Source organism: Eschrichtius robustus, chromosome 20 (assembly GCF_028021215.1).
Source record: "Eschrichtius robustus isolate mEscRob2 chromosome 20, mEscRob2.pri, whole genome shotgun sequence".
NCBI lineage: Eukaryota > Metazoa > Chordata > Mammalia > Artiodactyla > Eschrichtiidae > Eschrichtius > Eschrichtius robustus.
The window spans coordinates 49,436,905-49,460,546 of record NC_090843.1 but is presented as its reverse complement, the minus strand read 5'-3'; the positions used below and the strand labels follow the sequence as shown (position 1 = coordinate 49,460,546).

The window sequence follows — 23,642 nt, the reverse complement described above, 5'->3', positions numbered from 1 at the left end:
CTGAGTTTTCATTTTCACGTTTCCCTTTAGCAATTTTCTTTCAAATCTCTCTCCTCTCCCTTTCTATAAAATCTTCCGACGTATAGCCTCTTTGAAGCTCCCTGTGGTGGGAAAGGGGAAGGGGCTATGCCCCGTGGCCAGGGTGGCACAAGCCCCAGGAGCCTCAGCTGACAGTAGTCCGTGGTCTAGTGTGCTGTGGTCCCTGCAACCTTCCGCTCAAGTCCAAGTTCTGGTGCCACGAGCCCAGCTAATTCCTGGGCCCGTGGCCTGCAGGGCTCAGCCCGAGAGGCTGCTTCAATGCTAAGTGTTGGACCCTGCCATCTCCAAGTGTGTTTAGCATTCCTGTACCTTCCTTGCTGTATTGAAATCAGACCTTGTTCAAACCCTAGTCCAGCTAGCTCTGTGACCTTTTCAAATTGGTTAACCTCTCTGAGCCCCAGTTTTTGCATCTGAACGATGGCTGACGCACAAAAACACCCAGCACATGCTAGGTGCCTAAGAGATGCGTTCTTTCCCGGTCTTCCTCAAACGTTGAAGACCACCCTGTGTTTCTTTAGCTGGGTGCCAAGGGCTCAGGGAGTGCCAGCTGACAGTGTCGCTCCAAGTAAATGCCCCGAGACAGATGGAAGAGTTCAGGGCAGGGAATAGCGCGGGTGAAGGCATGGGGGCCTGCCTCGATAAGCGGGATGTGGTGGGTGGGCTGGCTCGGCTGCAGGGGGAGGGAGTGGGGTGAGCAGTCAGTGCCTTGGCACCTGTGGGGGGTGAGATTGACAAGGGGGGCTGCTCCCTAAGGGAGGAGCAGGGCTGGGGGAGCCGCAGGCCGAGGGCTCAGTGAGAGACGGTGGCTGGAGGGAGACCTTCAGAGTGGGCAGTGGTCTTAAAGCTTATTTTTGTCAGAGGTCTCCTCTCTGCCTCTCAAGATGCTGATGAAAGCCAGTAGCCCTACGTCCTTAGTTTTGTGTATAGTGTCAGGGGTTGGTAGCCCAATTTTTTTTTTTTTTAATAAATTTTATTTATTTATTTATTTATTTATTTTTGGCTCCATTGGGGCTTCGTTGCTGCGCGCGGGCTTTCTCTAGTTGTGTTGAGCGGGGCTGCTCTTTGTTCCGGTGCGCGGGCTTCTCACTGCAGTGGCTTCTCTTGTTGTGGAGCACGGGCTCTAGGTGCGCAGGCTTCAGTAGTCGTGGCACGCAGGCTTAGTTGCTCCGCGGCATGTGGGATCTTCCCGGACCAGGGCTCAAACCCGTGTCCCCTGCGTTGGCAGGCAGATTCTTAACCACTGAGCCACCAGGGAAGCCCTCGCAGCCCTCTTTTGATGAGGTGGTGTTGGGTCTCTGGCATAAAGGTGGACCTCTGTCCTTCGGGTGCACCAAGGGGTGTAATGAATTAAACCAGCCCTAAGAGAAACAGAGCTGCAGGTGGGGCAGATCTTTGCTTTCAAAGAGCCTATAGTACCTGGTGCAGTGGCCCCTGTGGGACCCCCAGGAGGCAAGGCTACCACACAGCTCCTGGCTGGGGACAGGGGGAGCCAGTTGGTAGCTGTGCCAAGGCTGGGATGGAAAAGCTTCCCCCTCCTCTCCTTAAAATGGTACATGAGGGGCGGGGGAGGTGAGGATGAGGACCCAGCCTGGCGTGTGCGTCCTTACCCGGTGCCCCAGGGAGAGTCACGGGCAGAGACAGGGCTCACCGGAGAGAGGGTGCCCAGAGATGGCTGGAGGGCTCTAGAAGCTCAGTTCTGGGCCTGGGGGTGAGGGGCGTGGGTGGAGGGTGGAGGGAGGGCGTTGGCCTCCCAGATACAGTGACTTTCTAACTGGGGCTTGTTTAGGGACAGGCATGTGTGACCCAGGGAGGAATTGTGTTTCAGGCATAAGGGACATCATGTGCCAGGGCTTGGGGGCTGGGGGGTAAAGCTGGACAGGAGCTTGGGGTATGAAGGGAGCGGGAGGGGCAGCGTCATGTCCTGAGGCCGAGACTGCCGTGGGGCCTGTGTGTGCTGGCCTGAGGAGTCAGGACCTGGTTCTGTGGCCAGTGGGGAGCCCCCAGGCTCTTTGAGGGCGTCTTGAGGGACTTCAGTACTCTAGGACTCCCTGGGGGCCTCCCCGCTCTGAGCCCCAAGCTATGGCTGCTGGCGGGACCTAGTGCTCTCCCCCATCCCCATTGCGGGGGGCGCCTGGGAAGGGACCTGAGCCGGCTCAGCCTGCCCTGGCCAGCTGTGCGCTGGTGGCCCCAGTGCAGGGCTGCACCCCTGGAACCGGCAGCTTGGATAGCTGGACCTGGCAAAGGCTGCAGAACAAAAAGGGACCTCTCAACTGAGCCTGCCGGGAGCACTGCCGAGGACTCTGGGCTGATGGAAGGTGCTGGAAGGTTACAAAAACAGAGAGCCTGGCAGGGGAGCTCTGTGGGGTGAGGAGGAGGAGAGTCTCTGTGTCATTGGCCTGCCTGATCTCACCCTGTCCACTCCAGGAGGACGGGTCAGAAGGAGCCTTGGCCGTCAGCTGTGGGTAAACCCTGGCACCTGCTTGGCCTTTCAAGGCCCGAGGCTTTCTGTGGCAGAGAGAGTCTGGGGTGGGCACCCAGCCTAGCTCTGGACTGTCAGCTCTGCCCAGGTGTGCCCTCCCGGGAGGTTTTGTCACATCGTTTGAGGGTGCCCTGCTGAAGGAGTGCGGCTGGGTCCACCTGGTGGGCTCTCGGGGGCGGAGGACTGGCCCCTGCTATCCCTTCCCCAGCCTTCACTTTAAACTCCTCTTATCAGGATGGTAACACAGGGAGCCCCCAAGACAATCCCCACAGACTCTTGGCTGTGTGAGTAATTAAGCCCTCACTTCAGACGGCCACATCTTTCAAAGCTATAATTTGTAGCCCAAAATAGTTGCCTGTTCAGAGAGCCAGGAGAGCCCTTGATGGGCCCCCCTTTCAACGTGCAGCCTGTGGATTCGCTTTTGACGTTTGAGTTGCTCTCCACCTGGCCCGTGGTTTCCTCAGGAAGAGCCATAGATATGATGGCTGGTGGGAATTGGGGCTTCCCGGCGGGTACTTGGGGAATCTTTTTTTGAGAATTTAGAGGGGGCAATGGAAGTTCAGTTTCCTGATTCAGGTTCCCATGGCTCCACCTTTCTGTGTGATGACAAATGGGCATGGAGAGAAAAATCACAGCATCACTTCAGGGCAGAGTGGATTAAATTCTCTGGACACCGGGTCCTCATCTGTAGGGAGGAGACAGTATTTACTTGCAAGATTTTTAGGGGAGGAAAATGAGACCCGCCTCAGTAAAGCATGTAGCAGACGCTGGCCACGTGGTCGGCGCTCCCGTGGGTTACCTTCCTTTCCTTGCTTCCTCTCAGGTGTGGCTCCACCTGGCCTTTTGTAGACAGATCTTGCGTGTGGATTCGGGGAGGTGGATGGGGGGTACTCGGCCAACAGGAAACACCTCCCTTGACCTGCAGCCTCTCCAGGCTGACATGCCTGGAATTCTTGGGACTGGCTGCTGGGTTTGGTTTCCAGATGTGGAAGCAATTTAAGTTCTGTTTTCATAATCCCCAACAGTTTGCCTCCGAAGTCCATGTTCTCTTTTGAAAATCAAGACCTTTGGCTCTGCCTACTTCAGGGGCAGTTGGGGAGACTAGCTGGCCTGTTGGAACCCTTTGTGTTCAGGAGGTAGATTGACCAGGGCACTCAGATCTGGGACCCTGGGCTTTGTTGGGACAGTTAGACCCCATCAAGGGCTTGATGCCCGTGGGAGCAAAAGCCGACCCTGGGACCTCCTCCCCTGTGGGTTTTCCTTGGAGGTGGGTCACTTAGCCAAATTCAGCTGCAGTGTCTGCCTGGCCTCTTGGTCACCATCACTGACCCTAGACAGCCAGCCTTGGGGCGGGGGAGGGGACTCTGGTTCTGGCAGTGTCAGGGGGAGGCTGGCATCACAGCCGAGGAGGGTGCCCACATGTCCCAGGAGTGGTAGAACGCCCTCCTTCCTAAACTGACCACAACAGAGGGAAGAAGTCTGCCCTAGATTCCAAGTAGCCAGAAATACTGCCTGGCATGGAGAAACTGGTAATATCTTGCTCAATTACTAGGCACTGCTGGCCACAGAGGTGACCTGGCCCAGGGTTAGAGGCTCTGTGGTTCCAGGGCTAACTGCTGATCTCTTGTCAACCAGACACTATTTAGGCAAAATAACTTTTATATTTGTACTATAACTACACTGTGTACAGTTCTGGGCAAACAAAAATTGCCTTTGCAATTTTAAGTGCCCGTGATTGAACTGCACACACGCTTCTCTACAACGAAACTATAATACCTATGCTATTGAGAGAACACAAGAAATGGAAATAATTTACTTAGATCCGTGTATAAAGTGCTTATGAAACATTGTCCTGATAATCGTAGATCCACCAGGCTTCAGTGTCAGCAAAATACAGTCTCTTTAGAAACAGCGATATCTCAAAATGATCATGGAAGGGAAGCCAACGATTCCTTTGACCAAAAAAAAAAAAAAAAATCCCAAGTTTCTTGACAAGGTTCTGGAGATTCAGTAGTTAGTTCTCTATGGAGGTTGAATTGAATTGACCTTGAAGGAATTTGCTCTTATTATCCAGGTGGGAAGGTGGGTGGAAAACACAGACCTAGTTGAGGGGTCTCCACACAGCCTTCCTAGAGGAGGAGGAAAGAGTATTATTAGTTTGCTAGGGCTACCCTAACAGTACTCCCTGATCATGTGTGTGTCTGTATGTGCGTGTCTGTGTCTGTCCACGTCATAATTTCCTAGTAAGGACGCTGGTCATACTGGATTAGGGCCACCCTTATAACCTCATTTTAATTTAATTACCTCTTTGAAGATCCTGTCTCCAAACACAGTTACGTTCTAAGAGACTGCTGGTTGCGGGGGGAGGGGGACACAATTCTGCCCATAACAGAAAGGCTCTCCGGAATCATCCTCCAAGGGGGGAGGAGGAGGAGGAGGAGGGTGAGCGGAGCCTGGCCCCCAGGGAGAGCCCGAGAGGAGGGGAGGTAGCTCTGCCTTCAGGCAAAGGCCCGCCATTGATGAGGGGCCCTTCACATTCTTACAGCTTGAGCCGCCCCTGCCTCTTGATCTAGTCATTTGTAATCTAGACTGCTCACCCTTCAGCTCTTATTCTCAAGGGTTGGTTTTACCCGAGGAGGTTGTGCTGGTCCTCAGAGCTCCCTCTTTCCGCTGACTCTGCCTTTAGGATGGCATTTTTAAAGGGTGGCTGCCCCTCTTCATAGTTCTTTTATTTAAAAAAATTTTTTTAAAGTCTATTCAGATCCTTCATGCATTTTATTTATTTTAATTAATTGATTAATTAATTTGGCTGCGCCACGCAGCATGCGGGATCCTAGTTCCCCGACCAGAGATCGAACCCGCACCGCCCTCCCGCCCCCCCGCCCCCCCGCAGTGGAAGCGGGGAGTCTTAACCACTGGACCACCAGGGATGTCCCCCCATATTCCTTTTAAATAGAGCTAAGTTTATTAGAGATTTTACACTTTTCCTTAACCAGTTCAGCAAGCTTGGGGCAACTATCTTTCACGCTCTATGTATGTAAGGTTTACTTCTGACGTATTGAAAAAAATGAGAGCTGTAAGAACTGATTATGGGAGGCCACTGCGGGTGGGACTGGCCACCATTCTCGGCCACCAACCTGCAGGACTCCCATAGGTTTTGCCGTAAGCAGTGCCCTGCAGTGGCTCACAGCACCTGCTCCCCAGCCCTCGTGGCTCCAGAGCCCACCATACAGCCCCTGCAGTAGCTGTGCCTCCGTCACCACACAAGGGAACCCCACAGTGTTTCACGGGGAGCCCAGACCAGCCCCTGCAACCAGGACAGACCATCAGGGAGCTGGTCGTGGAGGAAGACTGCACCGTTAAGGGTTCTCGTGCCCGGGTGCTCCCCGGGGCTGCTACCATATTTGCTTTATCTCTGTGTGGGAGATTTTCTTCTGAGCCATTTGAAATAAAATTCGACAAGATGTTATTAAAACTAAGGGCATTTCTCCTTCATAACTAGATACCGTTAACACACCTAGCAAGATCGAGCATCATTCCCTAATATCACCCAGTATCTACTCCATACTCCAGTTTCCCTACTTGTCCCCAGAAGATCTTTTACAGCTAGGTGGTGGTTTGCTTGCTTGCTTGCTTGCTTGCTTGTTTGAACCGGGATCTAATCAAAGATAACATTCAGTTTTTATATCTCTTGGTTAATTGAAAACAGTAGTTCTCCCAGTGTGGCCCTGGGACCAATAGCATCAGTATAACCTGACAACTTGTTAGAAATGCACTTAAATAAAAAAAAAAAACCTATTTCAACCTATTGAAATGCACATTTTCAGACCTCACCCCAAACCTACTGAATCAGAAACTGATTCAGTCTGAGTTTTAACAATCCACCGCACACTCCAAATGACTCTAAAGTTTGAGAACCACTCGTCTAGAAAAATCCCCCTCCCTCTTCTTCTTTTTTTTTTTTAACATCTTTATTGGAGTAAATTGCTTTACAATGGTGTGTTAGTTTCTGCTTTATAACAAACTGAATCAGTTATACATATACATAGGTCCCCATATCTCTTCCCTCTTGTGTCTCCCACCCTCCCTATCCCACCCCTCTAGGTGGTCACAAAGCACCGAGCTGATCTCCCTGTGCTATGCGGCTGCTTCCCACTAGCTATCTATTTTACGTTTGGTAGTCTATATATATCTATGCCACTCTCTCACTTTGTCCTAGCTTACCCTTCCCCGTCCCCGTATCCTCAAGTCCATTCTCTAGTAGGTCTGTGTCAAATAAAGTCTTGCCCCTAGGTTCTTCATGACCATTTTTTTTTTTTTTTGGATTCCATATACATGTGTTAGCATACGGTATTTGTTTTTCTCTTTCTGACTAACTTCACTCCGTACAACAGACTCTAGGTCCATCCACCTCACTACAAATAACTCAATTTCGTTTCTTTTTATGGCTGAGTAATATTCCATTGTCTATATGTGCCACATCTTCTTTATCCATTCATCTGTTGATGGACACTTAGGTTGCTTCCATGTGCTGGCTATTGTAAATAGAGCTGCAATGAACATTGTGGTACATGACTCTTTTTGAATTACGGTTTTCTCAGGGTATGTGCCCAGTAGTGGGATTGCTGGGTCGTATGGTAGTTCTATTTTTAGTTTTTTAAGGAACCTCCATACTGTTCTCCATCGTGGCTGTATCAATTTACATTCCCACCAACAGTGCAAGAGGGTTCCCTTTTCTCCACACCTCTCCAGCATTTATTGTTTGTAGATTTTTTGATGATGGCCATTCTGACCGGTGTGAGGTGATACCTCATTGTAGTTTTGATTTGCATTTCTCTAATGATTAATGATGTTGAACATTCTTTCATGTGTTTGTTGGCAATCTGTATATCTTCTTTGGAGAAATGTCTGTTTAGGTCTTCTGCCCATTGTTGGATTGGGTTGTTTGTTTTTTTGATATTGAGCTGCATGAGCTGTTTGTAAATTTTGGAGGTTAATCCTTTGTCAGTTGCTTCATTTGCAAATATTTTCTCCCATTCTGAGGGTTGTCTTTTCGTCTTGTTTGTGGTTTCCTTTGTTGTGCAAAAGCTTTTAAGTTTCATTAGGTCCCATTTGTTTATTCTTGTTTTTATTTCCATTTTCCGAAGAGGTGGGTCAAAAAGGATCTTGCTGTGATTTATGTCATAGAGTGTTCTGCCTATGTTTTCCTCTAAGAGTTTGATAGTGTCTGGCCTTACATTTAGGTCTTTAATCCATTTTGAGTTTATTTTTGTGTATGGTGTTAGGGAGTGTTCTAATTTCATTCTTTTCATATAGCTGTCCAGTTTTCCCAGCACCACTTATAGAAGAGGCTGTCTTTTCTCCACTGTATATTCTTGCCTCCTTTATCAAAGATAAGGTGACCATATGTGTGTGGGTTTATCTCTGGGCTTTCTATCCTGTTCCATTGATCTATATTTCTGTTTTTGTGCCAGTACCATACTGTGTTGATTACTGTAGCTTTGTAGTATAGTCTGAAGTCAGGGACCCTCCCTCTTCTTTATGACTTTCTCTTTTGGAAAAGACCAGGCCAGTTGTCTTAGAAGGTGCCACATTCTTTCTGCCTGATTGTTTCCCCGTGGTGATGTGTAACTTGTTCCTCTGTCCCCTGCTTTCCCGTTTAATAGAGGTTAGGTTTTAAGGCTTGATTAGAATTAAATGTTTTGTAAAGACTATATGATAGGTGATGCTGTGTCCTTCATAATGGAACACATCAGGAGGCCAGTGTGTGGTTGGTCCTAATTAGCATTGCCAGGTTTGATCACTGCATTAAAATGACAGTAGCCTGTTTTCTCCATGATAGTGGTACTGGGGGTGGGGTTAGGGGGTTGCAGTAATCTGTAGGGTGATTCTTTGGTATTGTGCAAGTATCCAAATGCTCATCAACCTTTGATCTGATGGTTTTATTCTACAGCTGTTGAGTGTAATGTTATATTTGTGTCCTGTCAAGCTTGTGTTCACATCTTCTGCCTCCCTTCTAATTATCTTGTTTGTGTGCTTTATCATTTACTGAGAGAGATGAGTTAAGTTTTGCTCTGTACATTTTGAAACCACTTTATTAGATGCATAAACGCTTAGGAGTGTTACATCTTGTTAAATTGATTTTTATCGTTTTTTTAATGTCTCTCTATCTCTTGTCTGATATTAATATAACCTCTCCAACTTTTAGTTGGTGTTTGCGTGGTGTATCTTTTTTCATTCGTTTACTTCCCACCTATGTGTGTCCTTATGCTTAAATTGTGTCTCTTGTAAATGGCATGTAGTTTTTTTAGTCTAGTCTGACAATATTTCTCTTTTAATAGGATGGTTTATTCAGTTTTCATTTAATGAATTACTGATATGGTTGAACTCTTTATTACACTTCTTTTTGTTTGTTCCAGTCTGATCTTTGATTCTCTTTTCCTCCCTTTTCCTGAATCCTTTTGGATGACTTAAGTATTCTCCTCTTCCATTTTCTTCTGCATTAGATTTTTAGCAACACATTTTTATTTTTATTTTTTAACTGATACCTTTTGACGTGCTCAAATGGGTTATTGGAACAGAAGTGGGGACAGAGGGCTCAGAGTGTCTCCTGGGCGGGACTATGGCCCCGGTGTGAGCGGCATTTCCAGTGGGGTCCAGGGTCTGACCCGTTGCCTAATGGGCTTGGAAAGCAGATCTTGTTGGCCCTTCCCACACCCCTGGGACTCGAGTGCCACTTATGCCCGCAGATTGTCTCTCCGCGGACGCACAGAGCCGAAACACCAGCTGATTCATTCTCAGTGAGCATTGCACTCTGGCAGTGAGCTCGGGCAGCCCTCCTCTCATTGTCAGCAGGCTCCTGGGAAGCTCGTCCTGATCCGAAGGGTGGTAGGTGAACTTGGACCCCGGGGAGCTGGTTAGAAGGTCTGAACGGACATGGAGTGGTCTCCAGCTCTGGTGCCAGTTCAGCGAGACCCCACAGCCTTTAGGGCAGACTGGACATTCGGGTCAGCCGGCCAAAAGACCCCTGGCCAGTGCCTGGGTGGTCACTGCCAGGATCTGCCTCAGAATCTCACCCCAGCCCTTAAGACTTCCAGCCCCTCTGTTCTGCCGCCCTGCAGGGGATTCGCCCACCTCTGGCCTTAGTTTGGCTGCCAGGGGGCCAATCCAGCATCCCTCGTTTACAGTTTTTCTGGGAGCTACGTCATGCCCTCCTTTCCCTTGCACTCCTGGGGCGCTACCTTATCAGCAGCGTGTGTGCTGCGGGGAGGGTGTGGAGATCAGGCAGAGAGACAGTTGAGGAGTTGCAGTTAAAACACTGAAAAGAAGGCAGTGCGGGCTTCCACACCCCTTCCGTAGTGGTGGTGGTGGTGTGTGCAACAGCAGACCGACTCATCTGACCACCTTGGCTTTATGTAAATGGAAGTTCGTGAGAAACACGAGCATGACTTTCTCTTCTGTTCGTTACCAGCTTGAGGCTCCACAGCTGGTGGAGGCCAGATCCTGGACTGAACCAAGTCTGCCCGAGAGCCTCAGTCTCCCCATCTGCAAAACGGGCTGGTTTAGTACCTCCCTCCAGGGGGTGATGGGAGAATCAAACCCTTTTAGTATTTCCCACTTGAGATTAATAATAAGCTCCTGAGGAAACCCTGTTGTCACTATTGTCCCCCTCCTGGGATCTGTGGGTCTGTTTTATGATGAAAGTAGTGTAGCTGCTGGGGCGTCTACACTGAGATCCGCTCCTGGGTGGGAACCCAGTCAAGGGTGGTCTTCAGCTGCCGGTGGTGCCCTCCCTGAAGTGAGGGTTCAGGAGGTGGATCCTGGAGCCCCTGGCTGGGAGGAGACAGCCTGAAAGCTGCTTTGGGTGCCCCACCCCTGAGAGGGAGATTAACTAGAGGGGATTCAGCTCTAGCCTTGGGGGTGGCAATCTGTCTGTTTGCCTGACCTTGGCCTCCCCATTAGAGTGGGAAGCTTGGGCTGCAGAGCTTTGATCTCACAGTGTGAGGTCAGTCCCCAGGGCTGGCTGAGATGGGTGATAACTTCTAATAGTTTGGTGACCTGGTGCTCCCAGGTTTGCCCTTGGCCCTGTTGTGGGCAAGCTGAGGCCTTGTATCTGAGTCAAGGTTGCTTTTGTTCAGAAGGCAAGGCTGAGGCACCAGCCCCTCTATATGGACCCCTAAATCCCTCTTATTCCCACCCTCACCCCTTGACTGGCACCCGGGCAACCCTCTGCTGAAAAGTCTCCTATGAGCCATTGATGAGCACCAGCCGCCTGCAGAGCGAGGCCTGGCTTCAGGGCAGGAGCTGGCAGCCACAGACAGGAGTTGGGGACAGCCTGCATTGCTGCTAATCTCTACCGCCACCACCTTTGCTTGATGAGAGCTGCTGAGCCACAGTGGTGTATAGTGGATCCTGGCCCAGGTAACCCCATCCCCTCCCTGTGCACCTGGGGCATTGGCACCAACAAGTTAGCTCCTTAACCTGAATCGTCTGCTACCTGTGGGAAAGACACAGCAAGACCCTGACCAGGCCTGTCACAGTTCCTGGGCTGTTGGCTGGCTGGGAGGGTGGATGAGGGCTTTGATGCCCCACACCCCCAGTCGCCTCAAGCCTGCTCAGCCTCGCCAGGCGGCAGGCTGGCCTCTCCCCGGCCCTGGGCTTAGTTTGTGTCCATCCCTCCCCCCGTACCTTCCCTGCAGTGGGGTTCCACGTGTGCCCACTGGTGCCTGGCAGCACGGGAAGCTGGGATGTGCCCGCCTGAGCTATTTTTACCCAACCCTGTCCCCATGGAGCTGTTCTTTGGCTCCGCATTACTGCCTGGGGCGCAGAGCCATTGCCGGGGCTGGGGGTGGATAGCCAGAGCCTGGGAGCCTCGCGGACTCTCTTGCCCAGGCAGCATCTCGTCCTAACACTTAATAAAGGGTATAATGAATGCACAGAGAGACCTTCCCAGACAGTGGGCAGAAGACAGCCCTGGTGGGGAGAAAAGAGGCACCTGGCCTGTTTGGAGGGCCGGCTTTGCACCATGGGGTGTCTGGCTTCCAGAAGCTGCACCCAGCCTACCTTCACACCATGTGCCACCGGGGTCAGAGGGGGATAGGATCCCGGGGGCTGGAGAGAGACCACTAGGCCAGCATGCACCCCTGGCTGTCTTTTTCTCAATACAATGAAGATAATAATAGCTCAGGTTTGAGCACTTTCTGCTTAGAATATGTACCAACTCGTTGAATCCTAATAGTTAACCGCATTCCATAGATGGGGAAACTGAGGCACTGAAGTTCAGTAAACCTAAGAGCGCAGAGCTGGTAGCGCAGTGCAGGTGGACTGACCAGGATTTGAACCGCTCGGTCCACCTGCAGAGCTTGCTTCTAACGCCACTCTGCCTCCCGCTCTTTGCCGTGTTTCCAAGCATCCATGAGGTGTGAGGCATTATTATTCTCCAGGGCAATCTCGCCAGGTAGGTATTTCCATCCCTGTTTTCAGATGAGGCTCAGAAATCCAACAGCTGGGTCACAGCCAGCCAGCGACCACGCGGGGATCAGCGCCCGGGCCTCGGGCCTCCCGCGCCGGGCTCTTGCCGGCTGACCCTCAGCGGCGCGGCTTGGGCCCAGTTGCTGATCACCTGCCCTGTGCTCCCTGTGATGCCCACCGTGGGGTTCAGACGTAGAAATCCTCACGTTCACCCCTTTAGGGCCTTCCCTCTCCCCGGGAGTGTGGAAACGGGGTCACCTGGAGTCAGCTGCCAGGAAAATGGGCCAGGTCGGGGTGGGGGAGGACCAAAGGAAGCGGTCGAGTCTGGGCCCTGCCGCACCCCCTCCGAGGGTGTGGCCGGTGGGGCGTTGTTGGCCCCTCTGAGGCCTGGAAGGGCCCCATGGGTACTGATGCTTGGCCTTCTCACCAACCATTGCATTCAGCTCGTGCCGACTTGCTACAGAGGAAGACGTGACTTTGGGGCCTGCTGGCGGGTGAACGCTGCTCCTGAGACTGGAGAAGGAGGCCCCACGGGCAGGCTTTGTGCCTCCAGGCTCCCACTTCCAGCCCCGGCCGGCGGCATCCAGCCCCAGCCAGAGACGGGGGTGGGGGCTGGAGAACGCTGGTGCTGCAGACCTGCCCTGCCGGAGCGGCTAACTAGGGCATGTTTGCCCAGCCTTGGGCCTCAGAACTCTCCAGAAACGCTCTTGAGGGTGACCTGCCTCCTGGCCTCCTGTCTGTCCAGGATCTCACCGGTTGACTAGCCAGGGACCCACGGGCTGCAGGGGCAGCTCGGCTTCTGCAACACGCAGCCCCTAAGGAGGCCGGATCAGGATTGAATGCTTCCACAGCTGCCAGCTCTTTGGTGCCTGTGAAAATTGTCACGTGTGGTCCTTAGAGTGGCCTCTGAGGTAGAGGTGACTGTCCCCATTCTGTAGGTAAGGAGTCAGGCAGGAGCTCAGAGGTCACTTGCCCAAGGTCACACTGCTTGTGAGTGGCCGGGCCAGCCAGGACTAAAAACCCAGTCTGCCAGGCTCCAGAGCTGCACCCTCACCCAGCCCCGCTCACAGGGGTGTCCTGGGGCCCCTCCAGGTGACCTGGAGTGCGCTGGACATATGCCAGCCACGCCCATGTGGCCCTGCGGGGACGGGGAGCTCCATATGCAGGAGTGGCTCTGGGTCCTGAGGAACAGAGCCCTGGGGACATGGGTCGCCCACAGATGTGCATGGAGCTACCTGCTGAGGACACTGTCTCTTCCCTAAAGGCCCCCCCAAAAAATCAGACACCCCCTTTCTGTGAAATCCCATTACCCACTCCCCCGATTCTGCCACGCCTCCAGAGCAGGCCTAGGATCCGGGACCGCCAGGCGTCCTCTGACGCCCGAGGAGCTCGCTGATGTGGAGGGAGGTCTGGATGTGGACCAGGTGGCCTGGGGCGGGCGGGCAGCTCTCGGGGTTCTCGGCCTAGAAGTGCGCACGAGCAGGAGGTGCCCCGTGGAGCGATGCCCTCCTCCCACCACCTTCCCCCAGCTCCATCCCGGGGCTGCCGCAGCCCAGTTTCCTGCTGCCCGGAATCGGCCTGGGGTTTGTCTGGGAGCTCTGGAATCTTGGAGCAACAGGAGAATCTGCCTCACCACGCCCAGGCAGATTACTCTTTAGCTCTGGCACACTCCCCAGAGTTCTTCCTCTTCACGGAAGCACATGTGACACGGGGGCTCCATGGGGGCCCCGACCAGCCCAGGGCCCTGACTGGAGGGTAACTGGGCCTCAGGAAGCCCCTGCTGTCAGGTGCAGCATCTTCCCAGGCCTTCTGGAAACCCTGTGAGGACGGTACTTTTGTTATGGATGAGTTCTTCCTCTTCCTCTGTAACTTTATCTAAAAAATATAAAAGAAACTGGCTCCGAAGGGTTTCTGATGTGACTTTGGTTCTCCCAGCCGGGGAATGATGGCTCCAGGTGGGGTGAGAGGTTGCCTTCCAGCACCTTCCAGCACCTTCCAGCAGCCATCCCTGCTTGCCTCCCTTCCTGAGCTGTCTGGGATCAGAGCAGGCTGTCCCCCAACCTCAGCAGCGCTGCCTCCCCACCCCACCCAGTGCTACACTCAGCCCTTCCCTGGAGGGCCGGGGAGAGTGGAAGCTGGCCTGGGACCCAGGCCCCCAGGAAGGAGCACGGGTGACAGGGCCACTTTTGTCCAGGAAAAAAGCCAAACTGGTACCATCCCAGACTAACCAAGGTATACAGTTAGTTACTTTTCTTATAGCTGTCTTTATATTATTTAAATTTGGGGGAAAACTACAGATCTTAGTGGGCTGTAACCCCGTTGTATCGATAAGTGGAAAATGCATTTAATACACCTAACCTACCAAACATCATAACTTAGCCTAGAATACCTTAAACAAAATTACCCAGCACAAAGCCTATTTTTAAATTAAGTGTTGAATAGCTCATGTAATTGATTGAACGCTGTACCAAAAGTGAAGAACAATGGTTGTAAGCGTATCAGTGGTTCACCCTCGTGATCGGGTGGCTGACGGGGAGCTGCGGCCGCCCGGCATCAGGAGAGCGTCGGACCGCACATCGCTAGCCCGGGAAAAGAGCAAAATTCCAACTTTGAAGTACAGTTTCTACCGAACGCCTATCACTTTCACTCCATTGTAAAGTCAAAATCGTAGGTCGAGCCATCGTAAGTTGGAGGACCGTCTGCACTAGAAATGGTTTTGAAGTTATCGTTAAAATTTCCACTTGCCTTGGGCAACCAGTTGTGGCTCGAATGAAGAGGTGTTGACGTAGGGAGAGCAGCCGTTTTTTAAGAGAAAAGGCCGGCGTGTCGAGAGCATGTGTGCACACGTGTGTAGCAGAGGGGGGGTGTCGGGGTGGGTGAGGGGCTGGGACTTGGCGTGTCGGGAGCCTGGCTCCAGGTCTCAGGTCCCTCTGTAGCCGGGAAGTTCCAGGCAGTCCCCTCCCTCTCCGAGTCTCATCTTCCCTGAGTGTCAGATGGAGAAGATGAATCCTTCATCCTGCCCTGTACACTCCCCGGAGCTCTCCCAGGGCTGTTGTGAGAGCTGAACGGTGTGTGTGGGAGACAGACAGGATGCTTTGTCAAGTGTGAAGGGCCGGGCAGGTGTGGACTCTGCTTAGTCAGAGGATAAAAATATGCCCAGGAGGTGTTGGTCTAGTTGGGAGGGAGGGACCCCTGTGGGGTGTCTGACCCCTCCTGCTGCCCCTGCTGTGGCTGAGACAGGCCACTCGAGACCACTCTTTCCACCCTGGGCAGGGCCTTGGGCCAGGTGTCAGGAGTTACGGGTATGTCGCTATATGTCGCCTCTCAGGTGAGGGGGTTGGTCCCCACCTGTGTACCATGAGTTGGGTGTTGGGACAGAGTGCCTGGCAGAAACGCGGCGTCCGTATCTCAGTGTCCAGTGAGGCAGACGTGAGTTGGCCAGAAGCCAAGCCAGATGCTTAATCACGGGTGGTGGGCTCCACTTGGCCCCCTGCCTGCCTGCTGGGGGCCGGGTGGGCGGCAGCCTCTTGCGGACCCCTGCGGACGCGGTTCCAGGGGGAAAGCATGGGCGTTGGTGACTCACGGTCCAGTCCCGGCCCTGCCACTGACTCCCACGTGGCCCCAAGCAAGTCACTTCACCTCCCTACACAGAGGGGGAAGGAGACCCACCTCTCAGGGCTGTGAAGACGAGAAGAAACACCCACTTGCAAAGTGACCAAGCCCTCTTGTGAGCCACAGAGCAGGGACTCCCAGCCAGTGCTGCCTTCCCCCTGCCGTGTGTCTGGGAGGGTGAAAAGCTGCAGGTGGAGGAACAGAGCACACACCTTGCTTCTCCACGAGCCCCAGCTCTCCATGGAGGGCCTCTCTCCGGGTGACCACACACTAGCCCGGACATTCCCTGCTGGGGGCAGGAAGGGGGCGGCATGTGGAAGTTGCAGCATTAGGCGGAGTGCCTGGCCTTCATAATCAGTAATGTGTTCCTGTGATGTGTCTCTCCTCATGGTCACCATGGGGTTTGAAAATCCATGAAGCGTGGGTTGCGTCAGTGATAAATGGAACCAAGCGAGCGGTGGCCAGAGGCAGGTGGGACCCTCTGCCTGCCGGCCAGTGGACTTCTGGCAGGTGACTCTCTGAGCCTTGACTTCCTCGTTAGTAAAATAGGGATGGGAATCCCTGTCCTGAAGGGTCATGAAGCCCAAATGGGGTAGTATATTAACTCTTGGCTCCGTCTCTGGAACTCGGTGGTGGTTCTGTAAATGTTGGTTTCCCTTTCTTTCTACTGGGACAGCTTCGGGCTTGCAGACAAGAGCTCGCTTAGGACACAAGATTTGATAAGGTTGGGAGCTGTGTGGGATTGATTAGTGACATGTAGGTGCAAAGGGCCGCGTGAACACTAGGGGGGAGTTTAATTACACAGCCCCTCGGCCTCCACAGTCAGAGGCTCCTGGCTGCCTGATGCCGGCTTTATTGGTCCATCTGGTGCTCAGCCCGAGTCATGGCACAGGCAGGAGCCAAACTCATTAATCGCCATCTATTCTTAGCCCTGGCGTGTGTCTTGGTGGGGACAGACCCCCTGGAGAGCTGTGCACTCACCAGCAGACAGCTGCACACGCCTGGGCAGCACAGCCAAGCTGCTCGCTGACCACCTTTCTTGGATGTCCCTGATCCTGTTCTTGTCTGAGATGCCCCGAGGCTTTTCACAGCCCTTGTTACTGTTACTCTTCTTGTGGTCCTGGGGCTGGAGGACGCACCTTTAACGGGGGCCCGGCCAGCCCTAGCTAAGGAGCACGCTGAAGAACCTGGGGAATAGTTGACATCTCCGGTGGGAGCAGGTGGAGGCCGTCACCTCCAAGGTTCCTACCTCCTCAGGGGCAAAGCAGCCGCGAGAAATGGTTTGTAGAGATCTGCCTCTCGGACTAGGTAAACTCTGAATAAAGCCAGAGCTCTTCTCCTGTAAGATGGTTTTAGCAAAAGGTTTGGGCAAATCTTTATGGTGCGCTGACATTGCCGGGCAGGGTGCTAGGCACCGAGGACCAGTCCAAAGCTCAGACTTGAAAGACCTAGAATTCTTGCTCCCCAGCTTGGCTGTGACAGGGCCAGGGCAGATCTGTGGCCTAGACTTAACCCACTGAGGTCGTGCTGTGACACAGCGATCCCTCTGTAAGATTCCATCGCCATTCTCAACTTACAGAGGCCAGAACTGAGGTTCAGAGGTGCTATTTGATATGCCCAGAATCATGGGGGGCAGACCCCATGCTGGGCAGTCCCTGTACCGTGCCACATCAAACTCTGCTAGGTCAGAGTCATTGTCACTGGGGCTGTGCCTTTTTAATCACTAAGAAGCCTTCTCTGGGTCACTTGGCTTCCTGTGCAGACTTTGTGTTGGGGACCCTGCCAAGCAGCCCAGGGGCCCTGGATGATGCAGCTGGCCTGGCTGTGGCCCTTCTCCATGGGTGGCTGTCCCGGAGGTTCCCACCCCTCACTGGCCTTGCATGAGAGGTCCCCGAGGTGAATCATCTGCCAGGGTCTCACACCCGAGGTTTCAGTGTCTGGGCTTCCCGGCACCGCAGTCCGCGCTGTCCCCTCCATCCCCGGCCCTGCTGGCGTCCTTGCAGTCTGAGGAGCAGTGCTGAGCCTCGGGGAGCCAGGCTCACTCGCGCTGCCCCCCTTCTGTCTTCCCCAGGGCAGCGAGGTGCCAGACCCCACCTTTGCTGATGGCGAGCTCCTCCCCAGGGAGTCCGGCTTCTTTCCTGTGGATGAGGACGAGGCCATGACGCTGGCCCCGCCCGAGGGCCCCCAGGAGTCGGACATGGACGGCCCCACGGAGAGCACCCGGAGCCTGGAGGGGCCGGTCGGGATTCCCGCCGAGGAGAAGGATGCAGGGCTCGGGGGCCTGTTCCTTCCAGAGGACAAGTGAGTTAAAACTGCCTGGAGCTCCACGTGTCGGGAGAAGGTGATGGTCACGGCCGGAGATTTGGAGAGGGAGGAGAGGGCTTCCGGTATCAATCTTACCATACGAAATTGTCGATTTTTAATCATGTTCGACCTTCAAGAAAAAGGCAAGTGCATATGTTTCAACCTAGTATATTTCCTCAGTGCCAGGGTTCGCAAACCCAAGTGGCTCTGGGAATCACACTGTCGAGGAGGGGCCCTTTGGAGCTGTTCATCCGTGTTGCTTCCCGGGGGCGGTCCATCCGCTGCACTGGTGACCAGCCAGCCCAAGGACAGCTGGTCATATGGCTAATCATCTGCCATCTGATCATTCGGGGTGTTTTCTGGGGCCAGTCACCAGGAGGCAGCCAGCAGCGGGGGTGCCGAGAGATTTAGTAAAATTTACAGGAGAAAGAAGTGAGGAATGTGACTAATTCAACCCGAGGTGCTCAGGAGCCCAAGGACAGATAAATAAAGTAAATAAATAAAATAAGGTGGAGATACCCAGAGACTTGATCTTCAGCGCCCTATCATTAACGCTGTGATTCTTAGATGGAAACCAGGGTTCCTCAGGGGCACAGTTTGAAAATCACTGTTTCCCATTCTTTGAGTGCACAGGCTTATCAGTAGGTTGGAGAGATCCTAGTTTACGAGTTAAGGATACACAGAAACTGCTGCACAACGACTCAAGGGAAGATATGTTTTGGCAGGTGATGAGTTAGTTGTACTTCTTTGTTCTTAGGTTGTAGACAGGGTTCAGCCAGCCACTGACTCTGTCCCAGGCCACACTGGGTCACCCGTGAGAGGCCTGGGGTCTCTGACCTGCGTTCTGTGGCATTAGGCTTCTTTGGACTAGAAATCCGCTCTATGAACTAGGAGAAGCATCCTGCCTACTGGCTCATTGTTGTTTATTTTTAAACCTCATTCATTGTTGGAGCATAAGCACTTACACAGAACTTGAAAAAGGGAGGAAAAGTGAGAATGAAGGGCAAATAACTTACTTTACTCATGGTCCCACCACCCAAACCCAAGCCCTCTTGCCTTTTAAATATTTTTATTTCCTGCTTTACCTTCTTCTGTGTAGACCCTTTACATGCTTAGACTTATTATGTCTAAAATTTTATATCTAACTTTTGGTTTAATTTTTAGTTTTAATTTTTAAAACTTCAAAATAATTTTTTTTAAGTTTAGTTTTTAGTTTTAATTTTTAGAACGTTTTTCAATCAAAAAATACTTTCACTTTTAATTTTTCCACATTACGCCAATATTTTTTACAAACCTATCCACAATGATTTGAGAGTCCATAACTTATGTGACCATTTCATTTACTGATATATATAGTATAATTTAATAGCTAATTCAGTGTAGCTGTCCGTAAACCATTGAGTTGTAAGCAATGTTTGGCTGCTCTAGGGCAGCATCGGTTTGAACATCTCTCGTGCAGAAACCTTTTCTGTGGTGAGGCGTTTCCCTTAGGATGAGGTCCCTAAAGTGTGCTTACCAGGTCAAGAAGTACAGGCTTCATCAGGCTCCTGGTGTCTTGGCGCCCGTGGACCTCCTGGAAGGTGTGGCCAGTTTCGGCCCTGCAGGCTGTGGTGGCGCCCCGTTCACAGCCGACCCTTGTCTTACACTCAGGTCCCTGGGCCGCACTCCGTCCATGACCACGTCGGACCTCTCCACACACTCCACCGCCTCACTCATCAGCAACGAGGAGCAGTTTGAAGACTACGGGGAGGCGGATGACGTGGACTGTGCCCCCAGCAGCCCCTGCCCCGACGACGAGACCAGGACCAACGTCTACTCGGACCTGGGGTCGTCGGTGTCCTCCAGGTGGCCCCTTGGTCTGGAGTGGCATTTGGGGTCCAGGAAAAGTGGCAGAACCAGTCCAGCCTCTTCCTAGCGGGGGTTCAGCTGGCAGAGTCGTGAGCTAACTGGGCTCTGCTCCTGTAGTGGTGGGGGGGGGTGGCCGGGGGGTGCTGCCTTTGCACCCTGATTGGGGGTCTGGAATTCCTCCTTCCTTCTGTCTTGGGGAAGAAACACAACCAACCTGGAAGGCCGAAGGCTCCAAGTGGCCTATTGATACCTTCCCGCGCAGCTGAGTCATTACTCTGACGTTAGCTCTCAGTTGCCTTCTCTGTGAAATGGGTACAACTCATTGGCTTCCTCTCTTTGAGAGCACTGGAGGAGGGAGATCTATTGCTGTACTTCCACTCCCCCCCACCCCCCCCACCCCCAAACACACACACAAGGCTCACAGGTTTTGGAGAATCTAATAATAAGCTCGGCAGGACAGGGCAGGGCACCAGACTGGACAACAGTTCAGAAGGTGATTTCTTTCCCTCTCACGACCCAGCGCGGGGCAGACGCCTAGGAAGATGCGGCACGCATACAACAGCGAATTGCTGGATGTTTACTGCTCTCAGTGCTGCAAGAAAATCAACCTGCTCAGTGATTTGGAAGCCCGACTGAAAAACCTGAAGGCCAACAGGTGAGGCCCCGGGGCCCAGCATAGGGGCGGGTGGGGTGGGCACCAGAGGGAGAAGCAGCGGGGAAGGTGGCCCCGCTCTGTCCTGGCAGGTGATCGGGGGCTGCTGCTCAGGGCCAAGCTGATTAGTGAGGGCAGGAAAAAGCCTCGCCCGCACTTTGATCTCTTGCAGCCGGGGCAGAGGAAGGAGTGGGCTAAAGGCCTCTCTGTTCAACCATCCTTTCCTCTCTCTCCCCTTCTCTCCCCCCACCCCACTCTCTGTCGCTAGCCCCAACCGGAAGATCTCTAGCACAGCCTTTGGACGGTAAGGCCTCCCTCAGGGTAGTGCGGGTTGAATGCTGTCCCCTTTCACTGTGCTCCTGCTGCCAGGGTGGCCGACTCCGTGCCAGCAGCCCAGACCCAGCCAGTGCCCTGCGTGCAGCTGGACGTGCAGAGGGGGACGAGGCGTCCCAGGCAGTGCAGGCAGAGGAAGCTCCACTTGCGAGAAAGCGGGGCCGCCCTCCTCGCCAACCCCATCCCTCGTCCCTTCTGCCCCTTCTGGCAGCGGGCGGCCTCGCCAAGCCCTCCGTTGCCCCCGCCTCAGGCAGGCACACCAGGGGTGCCCTGAGAGACACAGCCGCCCTCACGGCTGCCGGTACCTTTCCCTGGGCTGCGGAGCTGGCAGCTCTGCCAGCAGAGGCCCTGGGCTTCCCGCTGGCAGAGATGGGGCGTGGGTGTCCCCCCTGGAGCTGGTCCCTCTGGTCCAGGTTAAATCCTGCACAGCTGACCTCCTGGGCCTGCCAGGGTCCCGCTCCCGCTCTCCTGCTCACTCGCCCCAGTTCCACACCCGGGGCTCTGGGAGCTGCCAGCAAGTGTCCGGGAGCTGGGGTGGGACAGTCTCTTGGCTGAGACCCTGGCTGCTGGCTGGGAGGGGGAAGCGGCTGGGTTCTGCCGCAGGCAAGAGTTACCTGGACAGCAGTGCCCGTTTCCAGTCCCAGCCACCGACCCACCGTCCTGCAAAGCCTGGGTGGGTCTCCCTCCCCCTGCCCACCACCTGGGTCCCCAGAGATGTAGCAGGAGCGGCTTGGTAGAGGGCTGGGTGGTCTCAGGGGGCCCAGGCCCTCTGCCGGGGCTGTGGTACCAGGCTGCCTGCACGGGGCGGTTTTCCAGGTGGAAGGGGCCGGGGTGGGGGGCTCCTCCACCAGCTCTGGTCTATGGCAGCTGCCCGCTGGAACACCAGTGTGCACAGCGTACTGACGCAGCGGGAAAGGGCTCTGATGGATCGGCCATGTCTGCCGGGGCTCAGGAGCCCCGCCTGCTGTCCTCAGAGCAGAGTGATCTCTTGAGTTCAGAAGTCAGGCCACTCTGCTCCCCTGACTGGGTGAGGGCACCCTCCCTGGGGTCCCGGGTGCTCCCCCAGCCCATAGCCTGAGTCTGGACCCCAGTCTCCCCAGGGCTCCTGCAGCCAGACATGCCTCCCCCCACCGTGTGCAGGCAGCTCATGCACAGCAGCAACTTCAGCAGCAGCAATGGCAGCACCGAGGACCTGTTCCGGGACAGCATCGACTCCTGTGATAACGACATCACTGAGAAGGTGGGCCTGGGCGGGCGGCGGGGATGTGACATGGGCGTGCCCCCTGGGGGTGGGGGGAGGGGCTCCTGACGGCTGCCTGGGGACTTGGGAGACCCTATCCCTGCCCAGGAGTCGGGCATAGGTGGCCCTGATCACATGGGCACATCCACCCCCAGCCCCACCCAGCACGACTCTTCACTCACAGTCACGCAGGGGTCCTAGCCGTCAGTCCCACCATTGTTAGGTTCTCAGTCCTGTGGACTTAAAGGTTTCCTCCACCCCACCCCTGCCCCCCTACGGTAGGTGAGTTTTCTGGAAAAAAAGGTGACAGAGCTGGAGAATGACAGCCTGACCAACGGGGACCTGAAGAGCAAGCTGAAGCAGGAGAACACACAGCTGGTGCACAGGTCAGGCCCGGCCTTGGCTGAGACGCGGGCATGGAGGGTGGTCCGTGATACTGAGCCCCCAGGAGAAGCTGGGCGGAGTGAGGTGGGGTGGCTAACCTGCAGGTCCTTCTAGCTCTGAGGGTCTGTGATACGTCAGCCCCCGGCTGTGGGCCCTGCCCACGCTGGGTGCCCAGGAGGACAGGTCTCTGGGGACAGGGAGACAGGCAGAGCTTGACCTCGGCCCCCCAGGTCTGCAGCCCCAGCTCGGGTGAAAGGGAGGAGTTGGGATCCATTTCCTGTCTCTCTCTGTCCCACAACGATGAGAGCCTGACCTCCCTTCGGGGGGACAAGCTCTGCAGACGGAGAGGCTGGTACGAGTTGGGGGCTCACACCTGCCACCGGTGGGAAGGGTCCAGGCGTTGCTGCGCCCTCCGCCCAACAGAGGCCCACTGAACGTGACTCAGTGCGGTGGTGCGTGTATGGTGTAGTCCTCACAGGATGGCATAAAACTTGGTAAAATGATCCCCATCCAGGGTCTGGTCCTCAACCTTGTAGGGCCCAAAGATGAGTCCTCTTGTACACCCCAGAAGTTCAGCTCCATGGAGGGACTGTTGCCAGTGAAAGATGCCCCAGACTGATATACCAACTAGGCCGCCAGTAGTGGGGTTACGATGTCCGCAGTGGGGCCTGGCCTTACCCGGCTCTGGCAGGCTCACCACCAGCCAGGATGTGCCTATCTTTGTGGTCAAGGTGCCCAGTGAGCTGAGCTATTGATCAGAGGGGGACCAGCCAGGAAGGAAGGGAGCAAAAAGAGTCGGTGAGGCCTGAGGGCTGTTTGACCCACTGTGGCGAGGCCAGCCCTCTCCGTGCCTGCCCTGGGAGAACCCCTTCAACTGCCAGGACTGACCTCTCCCGGCTCTGGTGGCGGGTGTGGCTGGCACGCCTCTCCTTAGATGCCGTGGGGTCCCTCGTTCATCTGTCAGCAAAGCTGCCGGCCCACAGTCGGGGTGTCAGGGTCTTGGGGTCCGGGGCTCCCAGTGGTCGCAGCCTGGGTTCGGGGGAGGAGAGTCAGGCCGCAAGAGCTTGCCCTGCACTGGAGTCCGCGCCCCTCTCCTCAGGGTGCACGAACTGGAGGAGATGGTGAAGGATCAGGAGACCACGGCTGAGCAGGCCCTGGAGGAGGAGGCTCGGCGCCACCGTGAGGCCTACAGCAAGCTGGAACGGGAGCGCAGCACGGAGATTGAGCTGCTGAACACCAGGTGGGCCCGCGGGATGGCCCAGTGCCCTCCGCCCTCTGAT

The 23,642-nt window shown here is 54.4% G+C and overlaps 1 protein-coding gene across 1 annotated transcript in view; it reads left to right on the top strand.

Moving 5' to 3' along the window:
* The window catches only part of RAB11FIP4 (RAB11 family interacting protein 4), a 114,906-nt gene that overhangs the window by 83,792 nt on the left and 7,472 nt on the right, over positions 1 to 23,642 (top strand). The window contains exons 4-10 of the mRNA XM_068530206.1: positions 17,673 to 17,902; positions 19,556 to 19,750; positions 20,274 to 20,408; positions 20,674 to 20,709; positions 21,879 to 21,978; positions 22,261 to 22,364; positions 23,462 to 23,602. Of these exons, the coding sequence (XP_068386307.1) occupies positions 17,673 to 17,902; positions 19,556 to 19,750; positions 20,274 to 20,408; positions 20,674 to 20,709; positions 21,879 to 21,978; positions 22,261 to 22,364; positions 23,462 to 23,602 (941 nt within the window). The remainder of the gene's footprint in view (positions 1 to 17,672; positions 17,903 to 19,555; positions 19,751 to 20,273; positions 20,409 to 20,673; positions 20,710 to 21,878; positions 21,979 to 22,260; positions 22,365 to 23,461; positions 23,603 to 23,642) is intronic.